Here is a 13,952-nt window from a genome sequence, read left to right on the forward strand (position 1 = left end):
GCGTGGCTTGCCAGACAGCAGCCACCAAACAAGGCCCCCCTATCCCTCATAGGATAACATTGGGCCTAACTCTCTCTGCACCCGGCCGTCCTGAAACCGCTGAGGGTGAACCAACTATACCTACCTGACACTGGGGGACCCCTGAGTCTGTGCCCAGAATTTCAACTCTGCCAGACGAGTACTTACCCTTAAACCGCTAACTTCATTTTCCTCATAGGGTAACATTGACTGGCTTTTTCTTCAAAAATCTTCTAAGTGTGAACTTTTCAAAACTGCAAATATTCACCAAAAATCAGCCAAGTGACAAAAACGAATTTACTCACCTGCTCCTAGGTGAGCTCCCAGTGCTGGATCTTGGTGCCCAGCCCTGACTCTGAAAAGTGTCCACAACTATACTTACCTCTAACTCATTTTTCTCCCATAGGAAACCATTGTCTGCTTTTCTGTGAAATTTCTTCTGTCTACTTTTGCAAATTTGAAATATTCTTTTCAAATCGTACCATTTCTGCAAACGAAATTACTTACCTGTTTTTGATAAGGACCCCAGTCCTGGGTCTAGGTACCCAGTCCTGGATTACTAAAGTAACGATAAAGTACTCTACCTGCAATTTGAATTTCTTGCCATAGAGATCCATTGAATGTTTTCCTTGAAATATTTTCTAAGTGCTAACTTTTGAAATAGCTAAATATTATTTAAAAATCATTACAGTTATTAAGTCGACTTTCATCACTTGATTCTGAATACTGACCCAGGGCTGGATCTAGGAGCCAGACCTGGAATTCCAAAAGTAATCTGAAGAGTAATTTATTACAAATAACCTGAATTTACCATTGAGCTCAATGCATTGTTATGTTTAGGAAATAGGATTGTTTATTGCAACCAACTGTGACTGTTTACAACAATTTATTGCTCAAGACACAAGTATTTATATTCAACCTCTCATTCTGAGAAAGTACATTTTTATCCCCTTTGTGGTTCTAAAAATAAAACAAGCATATATTTTATATATATAAACCATTGGCCTAGAGTTCAGTTATTGAGTGTGTGAAACCATTTGCTGACTGAGTGTGTACAATAAATGCTTTACACTGTCCTCTGGTACTGCCTTACTGCTCGACCAAGCTACCACTTTTGAGAGTAAGGTCATACCTAACTTTGACCTCTATCAGCCTCTGGGGGACTGTGGACTCTGTACACCCTGTACCTATTAGGGAACAGTATATACAGAGCCACTTTCTCACAACTACATTCTGCTGTCAAAATGCAATAGATCATGAAGATTCACTATGTTGCTCTAATATTGATTACCCACAACACAATGCCATAAAACACAGGGCACCCAAGTACTTACATAACAAGTAAATCAATTCTGCAAATGACAGATTTAACTATCTTGCCAAGGCTTGTTCTATCTCTCCAGTTCGCACCTTCCGCCTCTTATTTCTGTATATTACAATATTAGGTTATTTCCAACTGCATGCATACATAATCTGCATAACTTTCCTTACTACCACTGTTGCTTTTCATAACATACCTTGAGGTAGATTGATCTCTTAGCTGTTTGTGTTGCAAATCCAGGACTCAACCAAACAGGCTGCCTTCAAAAACAAAAGAAAGAATACATAAGAACCATAAAGGAACATGCTGACAACAAAACCATAGGAAAAAATACAAAATAACCATAAAGGAAAATTTATTATAAATAGACATTGAATTGGAACCAATATTGTCCTCCATCTACACATTGGTCTTTGATAGCCCAGTACAAACAGCATGAGACATAAATCACTATGAACAGATTGAGTGGCATACTTTAGACATTCATGAAAATCACATGAAAACGATCCAGTGTGAAGTCTGTCTGCATACAACCTCATTTAACTTTCAAAATATATATCAACTCGTATTTGTACTGGCTCACTGCCATCTCTAGCTGATGTTCAATCATAATGGATTAGATTGTACTGTAGCAGTTATAAAGTGCTGTATTATTCCTTGACAAGGTCTAAAAGCACTTTTAAATTGGTAGAGAAACTAGATTTTGTGATTCGATCTTATGGATGGAGGAACAAGTTAGCTGAAATGCCACCTATCTGTCATATTATTTTGTGCTGCGCCTCATGTTTTCCAAAGTGCTCCAGATTAAGAGCAGCAGCACATAGCTACACCTTACACATGGAGTAGTAGTGAAAGGGAATATGAGCAAAAGGTTTGCATGCTTCATATACAAACAACAGACCAGTCTGAATTAGTCCAATAGTCACACGAGTGGGGATTTTGGAAAGAGCTAGATTTTCATTGCTTTTCTGATTTCTACATTGCTTGTGTTGATCCTTATTTCACTGTTGGAGTGGATTTCACAGCTCAGATGCCTGTGCAGAGAAAGAGTTCACACAACACTTTTTAGAGTTGCTCTTCTCGATCTGAGACTCCATTTCTGACTATACTGTCTGAGTTTAGATTGTAATAATAACCCAGTGTGCAATTTGAAGGACTTTCAAGGAGAGTCCTCTTGCAAAGGTTAACCAGTGTAGAGCTTGACTGCTCCATTCTGGATTTGTTGTAGTTTGACCACATAATTTCTAGAGACTTCAATGTTGAATACATTGGCATAATCAAGGCATGACAATATTAAGTCTTCCAATGCCTACATTCTCTGAGAAAGTTAAAACAGGGAAAATATGCTGCACTGTTCTTATCAAGTATACTAGGTCTCTGATTACTATGCTGACTTGGACTTAAAAGTGACAGGTTGGAATCTATTATCATGCAAAGATTTTTCACCACACGCGATGTGGTTGGTTGTGTTACCTTGAGAAGCAAGGTCACTACTAGGTTATACATTTGACATGATCAACAGGCATTTAAGTCTTGGTAAAGTTAACCTTAAGGTGTTTCCTTAGCATACACTGCTAGGAGGCATTTTCTGCAGAGTCTGAACAGCTTAAGGTCCTATGGTGTTTGGTGCAGAATATAAAACGTTACTTACCTTTGGTAATGATCTTTTTGGTGGATGCTCGATCTAACTACAGATTAATCACCTAATAATCATCCCCAGGTGCAAGACTGGATCTGGAAACTGTTCCATAGCTCTTTAGTCACCAGTAGGGAGGTACAATCTTCATCTTGGCACCGGAAACAATGCCGTGGCGAAGTCACTAGAGCCACATAGCTCCATCATGTCACACTGATGTCAGTCGGTTCGCCATCTGTTTTTCTGTGCCCTTGGAGGCAGAGACAAGGAAATAACATCAATTGTGGTAGGGTAGAGCATTTGGAACATTATTAAAGAGGCCTATGTCCATCCTCCAGAATGGAGAGCCGGTGAGATTGTTGAGGAATCTGCAGGAAGATAGATTAGCCACAAGAAAGATTGTTACCAAAGTTAATTAACATTTTCTTCTGCTGGATACTTCCACCTACAAATTCCTCACCTGTTGAATAGATTCCAAAGCTGTATTCTCCCCAGATGGTTGTCTTGAAGAATTGTCAAACAAGGAAATCATGGAGTTCTGAGCATGCTAAGAGGTCACATTTTCTCTCCTTTCAATCCAGACAGTAATGTTTGGTGAAGGTGTAAGGGGAAGCCCATGTCGCCGTCCAACAAAAGTAAACCATAGGGACAAACCTGGCCAATGCGGAGATTTAACACTTTGTCCTGGTGCAATGTGCCTATACTCTGGTGGTTCCTTCTTTGTAACGGCTTATCACATTTTGATGCCCAGAATTCTCCATCCAGATTAAGACTTCTGGACTCCTTGGCCTTTCCTACTACTCTTGTACTCCACAAAGCAAAGAACTGGTTGTCAGACCTGATCTGTTTAGTGTGGCTAATGTAATAGTTGACCTCTCTTTTAGGGTTCAGTTGGGGTAGTCTCTCTTCCTACTTGGTGAGGTGGAGGGTAAAAGGAGTGGAGGGTAATAGTCTGTCCCAAATGTTAAGGAGTCACCATTTTGGGAAGGAAAGCTACTTTAGATCTGAGGACCAGTTGTCTGCAAAGACGCATGTGTACAGCGAGCAGTTGCTCAGTGCCTGCAACTCACTGAGATGCCTCGCTATTGTGATGGCAACAAGAAAAATAATTCTGCATGTCAACAAATGCAGCTGAAAACTGTCAAGGGGCTCAAATGAAGCACCCATCAAAAAGGTCAAAATAAAGTTAAGCTCCACTGGGGCAAGACTAAAGGAGTGGGTGTAAACATGTAGTCAGCCCCTTCAAAAACATAATCACTACTGGTAATCTAGAAAGGAACGGATGATCTGGAAGGCAGAGAAAAGTCAACAATGCTGCAACATACCCTTGACCGTGCCCACCGCACAACTGTGCTGGGCCATTTTTGAGCACTCAAGGAATCCACACCGTGCTCCGCACACCAAAGGACAAATCTATTTCACATTTCAGAACAGAATGTTTTTGTCAACCTGACACCTCCAAGGGCAGTTGAAAGTAGCTCAGGTGCCCCAGCTCAATCTTCATGCATGAAGGTGTAGGCTATGGAGGCAGAGGTGCAGAACTTGCTCTTCCAAATGGGAAAGAAGGTTCACCCTTGGAGGAAGATGGAGCAGAGGACACAGGGAACTGCACAGGTCTGTGTACCGCATACTCTCCAGCAGGTCTGGGGTGATGAAAATGACTTAAGCCCTGCCCTGCCACATCTTTCTCCGAACCTGAGGAATCAAGGTTATGGAAAGAAATGCCTTAAGTTCCAACTCAATCAAAAGGCACCTCCCAAAGCTCCAAGCTGCATATACTGGAGTTAACAGAACTTCTGCATTGTTTTGAGTGGTAAAAAGCTCACCTAAGAGATGCCTCATAGGGCAAACATGATTTGTACCACCTCTGGATGGAGACACCATTTATGGTCGGCAAGATGGCAACTCTAGAGACTGGTCCTGTAGGGCACCTCACTTCAGTTTCTGTGGACATAGCTAGATCACTGGTGTTCTGTAATACCAAATAATCGTCAGTGTCTGAGGGAAGTGGGTTTGCCGCCTACCTACTATCATCTTCATTGTGATCAATGGGGTTTGATATCTGAATAGAATCAGAGCCAGACAAAGTCCTGAATAGTTTGCCAGCATTGCTGACATGGCACAGGCTGGGACAATGCTGTATGCTTGGCCTCCTTTACCAGCCTTCAGGCCTCCCTTAATGACCTACGAAGTATAGCCTTTTTCAATCTTGTCTCTTGAGGGGCTGACCGTAGGAAGTTGGCTTTTTATATAGTGTACCAAAATGAGGTACACTATAAAGTCCAGAAGACTCTTATTGCCTTGCAGGGCTTAAATTAATAAGACCAAATCCTCTTTTGTGGGAGTGTGGGCGAGTAGTTTAGGTTTATCAGTGGACAGGGTTAAGCATTTGTTGTACACACAGAGTCAATAAGTGAGAGACACACTCAAGGGGAAACTTGAGACTAATTTAGAAAAATAACAGGTATTTTTATATAATTTTTAACACCAAGAACTATGTAATTGAGTAAGTACTTTTTGAGTTATCAATTTTTACAGGTAAGTAAAAATGTCACACAAATGCGATTTTACGTGGTAATGCTTTCCTATGGAGAAAGAAACATACTGCATACAACTTTCAATCGCATTTCAGGAGTCCCCTTTAAGACATAAGGTGCTAGGACTTGATGTGATAGAATTTTTACTGTACAGTGATTCATTGTAGCTGGTTTTAACAATTTTTGGTATGTTTGTTTACAATGTAGGATATGTACATTTTAATTATAAAGACAGGGGAGTTTGTTTATGCAACACTATAAATGAATATATACAAAGATTATATTTTTATCCCTCTATGTTTTTAAATTTGTAATTGTGCATTACCTTGTATATGTAAACCGTGGACATTGATATACTTAATTATATTAAACATGCACTTTTTCACAATAAGGAAACAGTTATATATGGTTATATGTATTAATAAGATATGTGGAGTACTCTACTTAGTGCATTCTTATTGGGTGATTAATATACCTAGATGTTTTACATATATAAAGTGGGAGCACAAAAGGGAATTCTTCTTTGTCTATGGTTTAATTAACAATGTCCCTTTTGGCTTGAACGGTTGACTCTCTTGAATATAGAGCTGGGGTTCAAGGTCACAAGATCCATCAGCAGTTCGGGTTTACCTGCCCTGGAGTGTCCAGGTGCAGAGGTGCTGGACGGGTTGGTAGCCTTGCTCGCCACACAGTAGGCAAGGAGTAGAGAGACCTAGAAAAAGGCTGCAGAGGGAGACTTGGGGACATGTCCAGGAGCTCCCAACGGGGTGCTCAGATCGTGAGGCTCTTGAGAGCAGGGGGCACAGTGGGTGTTCGTGGACCCAAGCCGGGGAGCTCAGAGGCAGAGGGTTTTGGTCTGCTGGGCCCATGCACCAAAGGCACTCACGGTTCTTGGTCAAACCTGCAAAGGAGGACAAAACAGGACAGCTGGGCCACTCTTTTTTGCTGGCCTCGGTGTTGCTGATGTCCCTCATCGGCTGGGCAGTCTTTGAGGTGTTGGAGTCCGAATTGGACGTCTAACAAGCGCTGGTGGCTGCAGGGGGTCCGACGTAGTGGTTGGTGCCTGCAGGTTGCAGCGAAGGGCTCCTCCACTTCAAAGGAGATTCTGATGGCTTGGTGAAGTGCTGGTGGCCCTCCAAGGTTTTTGGAGGATGCACAACTGCAGGACGAGTCGGATTGTCGTGATTCTTGGGAAAGGAGCAGGCAGGCAGGGTTTGTGCCAAAGTCAACCGGTATTCCTCAGTTCTCGCTTCTTCTTCTGCTCTTCTTTGTCCTTTTTTCAGGTGAATCTGAGATCCTGGTGTCAGATGGCCACCTTAGGGGAGTTTAGGGTAGCAGCTAATGGGATACTCACCTCTGGGGTCACTACAGCCCCTATATGAGCACTTTCTGTGGGGAACGGGCATAACCCTGCACCAGAGTTCCTAATTCCACCAAAATCAAGATGGTGGAATCCTTAATTCCTGGAGCACATCATGCAGCCTACCTTAGGGCTGTGACTAGCCTGGTGGTGCAACACGTCTCATTGCTTATCTAATTTCCCACCTGTCCTGGTGCCAGATGGATCTCAGGGCAAGGGGGGCATCTCAAAGGTCTAGAGAAAGCCAGAGTTGCATATCAAAGGAGGCAGAGGTTTTGAAGCCTCTGTCCTTAGTATGCAGATTCACTAGACATCCTGCTGGAGGAGGTGTAAACACTCCTGCCAGAGTAGGCATTTTTTTTGACCTCTAAGAGCGCGGGCTCTCACCTTCAGTGGTTAAGAAACTCGTCTGTGGTGGCCGGCTGGAAGATACAAGTCAGCCAGCACTCTAAGAGGCTTGTAGGATTTCTAAGGTGCCCTCTGGATGAATATCTTAATAAATCCACAACTGGCATCAGTATGGATTTATTAAGACAAGGTGTTTGATACCAAACACCATAGGTTTCACTGAAGCCATCACGTATCTAGGGAACTCGTAATGACCAGTGTACAGTACTTGTACTTAAGATGGCTTTCGTGTTCAATGTATTATCTAGCAATCGAACTAGACAGCACCGGGGAGTATCTGCTGTGAGAAAGTGCCATCTTTCTTGCATGGTATGCCCCCCACTTTTTGCTGAATTGCTGAAGTACTTTGACTGAGTGTGCCCTGGGCTTCTGCCAATCAGGTGCCCTGGTCCTGTGTTCCTTCCCTAAAACTGCATGACAGCCTAAACCCAATTGGCATCTCTGGCCACACGTCAGCCCCTGGTAAATGGTACCATGGGTACCCAGGGCACTGTGACCAGAGAAGGCCCTTAAGGGCTGCAGCACTTATTGTGCCACCCTTAGAGGCCCTGTACCCTTACACACACACACACTGCCTTTGCAGGCTGAGTGTCTGGGTGCAGAACTGAACAGAGAGTCGACAAGGCACACATCCCTGTGTGCCATGCCCACAACACACACTGCCCTGGCATACATCAGCCACCCCTATAGCTGGGTGCCCTATGCCAGTGGTGTGGGCACAGGTGCATGAGCCCTGTGCCCCTACAGTACCCAGGTCCATTCCTGGGCACTGTAAGTGCAGTGCTGCCATTTAAAGAGTATATGGTGCTGGGAGCTCGTCAACACGAACTCCACAGCACCATGATGGCTGCACTGAAGACTGAGAAGTTTGATATCAAACTTCTCAGCACATTAAACCCGCACTGATGCCAGTGTGGGATTTAATGTGCAATGCACGACAGAGGGCATCTTAGAGATGCCCCCTGAAGCCTAACCTATAATCCACGTCTGGTCTGAGGATCTGCCTAGGCTGCCACACAGCAGACATGTTGCTGGACCCCTGGGTAGAGAGCCATCCGCTCTCCTGGGCCTGCAACAATGCACATCCTGGGCGAGGTGCTAGGTCTCCTAACCCACGATGGGCAGGGGAAGCTTCAAAGGCATACCGCCTTTGTGAGCTTCTCCAGGCCACTTGCTGTACTCAGCAACTGGCCCCAACCGATTCTGACCCCCACTCTGGCGGGAAGACTGGCCGGAAACCCCAAGGAAGGAAAGGGGGTGTGCCAGCCTCTGCCAACCCCACCCCTCAGGTGGGGGAGGTGAAGCACATCTCCGGGATCTCGCTATCTTGAAGATGGGAGACGCTGCCCAATCAGGACTAGGCTACTGCCCCCCTCCCACAGGAGAGTGGCAGGATAGGGGGTGTACCCACCCCAGGGCAGGGACCCATTGGTCCCTGCCCTTTACCTACCTGTAACACCCCTAAATCTAGTATTTAGGGGCACCCTGAACCTTTCTTCCTTAGATCCAGATTCCAAAACAGCAAAGAAGATCAAGAAGCAAGAAGACCTGCTGTGCCGCTGCTAACAAGAGGAAGACACCAACTGCTTTGGCCCCAGCCCTACCGGCCTGTCGACCCTCGAACCTGCTCCTGCTAAACCCCGGCATCTCCCGTGGCCAGCAACCTCACAAACCCCGGAGGACCTGGCTACCTTGTGACTCTAAGCCTCCGGGACTCCCACGAGCAGTGGAACTGCTCAAAGCAAGTAACTGACCCCTGGCACCAGCCAGGAACCGCGAACCCTGCATACTCTGCACCTGCCAAGCCTGGCCTGTGCCGGAGTGGACCAAGACCACGAGGACGTCCCCCCGGCGACTGGGACCCTGAATCCAACACCCAAGGACCCACCTCGACGCTCCTGACGACGCCTGCAGCCTCAGAACCAGGGACCCCCCTAACCGCGATCAACAGAGGGTAAGATTTCCCGACACCAAAAGGCAGGGGTGCCCCACTCCTGGGTACCTACCTATCCTCCAACTACCCAACTTACCTCTCGAAGTGGTGGTCGCAGCTGAAGAATCTTCGTCCCGAGCTTGCAGCCTTTGTTCATTCTTGAGCTTCTCCATTGCAATCCATTGAGCGCCCAACGGCTCAAAAGCACCCTGCACCCAGCCACCCGAGTGCCCCTGGCTGTGCAACCTCTACTCCTATCTACTTCCCCATTTGCCCTGAGCAAGTGACCAGGAGCCCAGCTCCCCCAGCTCCCACAGCTCCCACAGCCGCGTGGTCTGCTAGCCAGCAGCCACCAACCAAAGGCCCACTGCCTTCCATAGGATAACATTGTGCCTAACTCACTCTGCAACCGGCTGCCCCTGTGCCGCTGAGGGTGTAACAACTGTACTTACCTGACCCTGGGGGACCCCTGAGTCTATGCCCAGAGCCTTAACTCTGCCATTCGAGTACTTACCCAAAAGCCGATAACTCATTTTTCTTCCATAGGGTAACATTGACTGGTTTCACTTGAAATTTCTATTAAGTGTGGAGTTTCTAAACTTTAAAATATTCACCTAAAATCAACCGAGTAGCGAAAACGGAAATACTCACCTGCTATTAGGAGAGATCCAAGTGCTGGATCTTGGTGCCCAGCAGTGACCCTGAAAAGTAATTACAAACCATACTTACCGCTAACTCAATTTTCTTCCATAGGAAACCATTGACTGTTTTTCTGTGAAATTTCTTCTAAGTGTAGATTTTTGCAAACTACAAATATTCCTTAAAATCGTACTAACTGTGAAAACGTAATTACTTACCGGTTTTAGAAAGATGTCCCAGTACTGAGCCTAGGAGCCCAGCACTGGATTACAAAAATAACGAGAACATACTTTACCGGTAACTTGAACTTTCTCCCATAGGAAACCATTGACTGTTTTTCTGTGAAATTTCTTCGAAGTGTCGATTTTGCAAACTTACAAATATTCGTTAAAAATCGCCTGTACAACCTAAACGAATTCTATCAACTGCTTACAGGTGGTATAATAGTGCTGGATCTAGGATCCAACACTGAACCCGAAAAAGTAACAATAACCCTGTGAGAAAGTGGCTCTGTATATACCGTTCCCTAATAGGTACAGGGTGTACAGAGTCCACAGTCCCCAAGGGTTTGACAGAGGCTAAAGTTAGATATAACCTTACTCTCTAAAGTGGTAGCTTGGTCGAGCAGTAAGGCAGTATCAGAGGACAGTGTAAAGCATTTGTTGTACACACTCAGTCAGCAAATGGTCTCACACACTCAAGAACTGAACTCTAGGCCAATGGTTTAGAAAAATATATGCTTGTTTTATTTTAGAACCAACACTTGGCATTAAAAGATACTTTCTCAGAATGAGATGCTTTATATAAATACTTTTGCAATATGCAATTGACTTTTGTAAACAGTTACAAGTGGTTGCAATAGGCAACACTATTTTAAACACAACAATGCATTGAGCTCAATGGAAATTTCAAGTTATTTGCAACAGATTACTTTTAGGATTACTTTTGGAATTCCAGGACTGGATCCTAGATTCAGTCCTGAGTCAGTACTTAGAATCAAGTGATGAAAGTCGACTTAATTACTGTGATGATTTTTAAATAATATTTAGCTGTTTTAAAAGTTGACAGAAAATATTTCAAAGAAAACAGGCAATGATTCCCAATGGAAGAAAATTGGGTTACTGGTAAGTACAGTTGTAAGTATTTTTCAGAGTCCGTGCTGGGCACCAAGATCCAGCACTGGGAGCTCACCTAAGATCAGGTGAGTATTTTCGTTTTCGTTACTCGGCTGAGTTTTGGTGAATATTTAAGATTTGGAAAAGTCCACACTTAGAAGAAATTTCAGGACAAAGCCAGTCAATGTTACCCTATAAAGAAAATAGAGTTATCGGTTTAAAGGTAAGTACTCGACTGGCAGAGTTGAGGTTCTGGGCATAGACTCAGGGGTCCTACAGGGTCAGGTAGGTGCAGTTGGTTCACCCTCAGCGACTCTAGGGCGGCCAGGTGCAGAGATAGTTAGGCCCAATGTTATCCTATGAGGGATAGGGGGGCCTTGGTTGGTGGCTGCTGACTAGCAAGCCACGCGGCTGTGGAAGCTGGGCTCCTGGTCACTTACTCAGGGCAAGTGGGGAAGTAGGTAGGTGTAGAGGTTGCACTGCCAGGGCCACTCGGGCGGCTGGGTGCAGGGTGCTTTTGAGCCCTCGGGCGCTCAATTGATTTCAATGGGAAATCTCCGGTTTAGAAAAAGACTGTAAGCTCGGGGACGAGGATTCTTCAGGTGCCACCACCACTTCGGGAGGTAAGTTGGGTAGTTGGAGGATAGGTAGGTACCCCGGGATTGGGCACAGGGGGCCGCGTGCAGGGGTGCCTTTTGGTGTCGGGAAATCTTACCCTCTGTTGATCGCGGGAGGGGGGGCACCTTGTTCTGAGGCTGCAGGTTTCTTCAGGAGTGTCGAGGGAGGTCCTTGGGTGCCGGACTCGGGGTCACAGTCGCCATGGGATCGTCCTCGTGGTCTTTGTTCACTCCGGCACTGGCCAGGCTTGGCTGGTGCAGTGTGCGCTGGGTTCGTGGTTCCCGGCTGCTGCCAGGGATTAGAAGTAGGTTTTGAGTAGAGCCTCTACTCATGGGAGTCCCAGGGGCTTAGAGACAAAAGGTAGCCAGGTCTTCCGGGGTTTGTGAGGTTGCTGGCCACAAGAGATGCCGGGTTGGAGCCGGGGCAGGTTCGAGGGTCGACAGGCCGGTAGGGCTGGGGCCAAAGCAGTTGGTGTCTTCCTCTTAGCAGCTGCAGGGCAGGTCTTCTTTCTTCTTGCTCTTCTTTGTATTTCGGAATCTGGGGAAGGAAGGTTCAGGGTGCCCCTAAATACTAGATTTAGGGGTGTTACAGGTAGGTGAAGGGCAGGGACCAATGGGTCCCTGTCCTGGGGTGGGTACACCCCCTATCCTGCCTCTCTCCTGTGGGAGGGGGGCAGTAGCCTAGTCCTGATAGGGTAGGGCTTCCCATCTTCAAGATGGCGCGAGCCCGGAGATGTGCTTCACCTCGCCTCCCCCACCTGAGGGGTGTGGTTGGCAGGCTGGCACATCCCCTGTCCTTATTTGGGGTTTCCGGCCAAGCTTCCCGCCAGAGTGGGGGGTTGCAGTGGCCTGGGAAAGCTCACAGAGGCGGCATGCCTTTGAAGCTTCCCCCTGCCCATCTTGGGGGAGGAGATTTAGCACCTCGCCCAGGATGTGCATTGTTGCAGGCCCAGGAGAGCAGGGGCTCTCCCACCCAGGGGTCCAGCAACATGTCTTCTGTGTGGCAGCCTAGGCAGCCTCAGAGCAGGCGTGGATTGTAGGTTAGGTTTAAGGGGGCATCTCTAAGATGCCCTCAGGGGTGCTTGGTACATTAAATCCCACACTGGCATCAGTGTGGGTGTAATGTTCTGAGAAGTTTGATACCAAACTTCTCAGTCTTCAGTGTTGCCGTTATGGTGCTGTGGAGTTTGTGTTTGACGAGCTCTCAGTACCATGTACCCTTAAATGGCAGCACTGCACTTACAGTGCCCAGGAATGGACCTGGGTACTGTAGGGGCACAGGGCTCCTGCGCCCACACCATTGGCATAAGGCACCCAGCTAGAGGGGTGGCTGATGAATGCTATGGCAGTGTAGGTGATGGGCATGGCACACAGGGATGTGTGCCATGCGAATTTGTTTTGTCTTGCACCCAGACACCCAGCCTGCAAAGGCAGTGTGTGTGTGTGTAAGGGTACAGGGCCTCTAAGGGTGGCACAATGAGTGCTGCAGCCCTTAGAGGCCTTCCCTGGTCACAAAGCCCTGGGTACCTAGGGTACCATTTACCAGGGGCTGACATGTGGCCAGGGTTTGCCAATTTGGGTTTTGTGTGTTTTAGGGAAGGCACCTGATTGGCAGGAGTCTAGGGCACACTCAGTCAAAGTACATTCAGCAATTCAGCAAAAAGTGGGGGGCATACCATGCAAGAAAGATGGCACTTTCTCACACAACACCCCCCCCCCCCCCCCAAACGAAAGGTGATGAGACTAACCTTGCCCTATGAAGTCTTCATTGTCTAAGTGGAAGAACCTGGAAAGTCCATCTGCATTGGCATGGGCAGTCCCTGGTCTGTGTTCCACTTCAAAGTCCATTCCCTGTAGGGAGATGGACCACCTTAGTAGTTTTGGATTTTCCCCTTTCATCTGCATTCGCCATCTGAGAGGTCTGTGGTCAGTTTGAACCAGGAAGTGGGTACCAAACAAGTATGGCCTCAACTTCTTCAGGGACCAAACCACAGCGAAGGCCTCCCTCTCAATGGCACTCAAACGCTGCTCTCTGGGGAGTAGCCTCCTGCTTATAAAAGCAACAGGTTCGTCTTGGCCTTCATCATTGGTCTGGGATAGGACCGCTCCTATCCCTAGCTCAGAGGCATCAGCCTGCACTTTAAACTGCTTGGCATAATCTGGAGCTTTTAGAATTGGTGCTGAGCACATTGCTTCCTTTAGGGTGTCAAAACGCTTTTGGCAACTAACTGTCCAGTTAACTTTCTTGGGCATCTTCTTGGAGGTGAGTTCTGTGAGGGGGGTCACAATGGACCCATACCCCTTCACAAACCTCCTGTAGTACCCAGTCAAGCCAAGGAATGCCCTGACTTGGGTCTGGGTTGTTGAA

At 46.6% G+C, this 13,952-nt stretch overlaps 1 protein-coding gene across 5 annotated transcripts in view; it reads right to left on the reverse strand.

Moving 5' to 3' along the window:
* LOC146797866 (RNA-binding protein 6-like) overlaps nucleotides 1-13,952 on the reverse strand; it is a 1,129,330-nt gene that overhangs the window by 231,866 nt on the left and 883,512 nt on the right. For all 5 annotated transcript variants that reach the window (XM_085625068.1, XM_085625070.1, XM_085625069.1 and 2 more), the window contains one exon: nucleotides 1,536-1,599. In XM_085625068.1, coding sequence (XP_085481194.1) covers nucleotides 1,536-1,599 — 64 coding nt within the window. The remainder of the gene's footprint in view (nucleotides 1-1,535; nucleotides 1,600-13,952) is intronic.

The sequence above is a fragment of the Triturus cristatus genome, chromosome 9 (assembly GCF_964204655.1).
Source record: "Triturus cristatus chromosome 9, aTriCri1.1, whole genome shotgun sequence".
In the NCBI taxonomy this organism is placed as follows: Eukaryota; Metazoa; Chordata; class Amphibia; order Caudata; family Salamandridae; genus Triturus; species Triturus cristatus.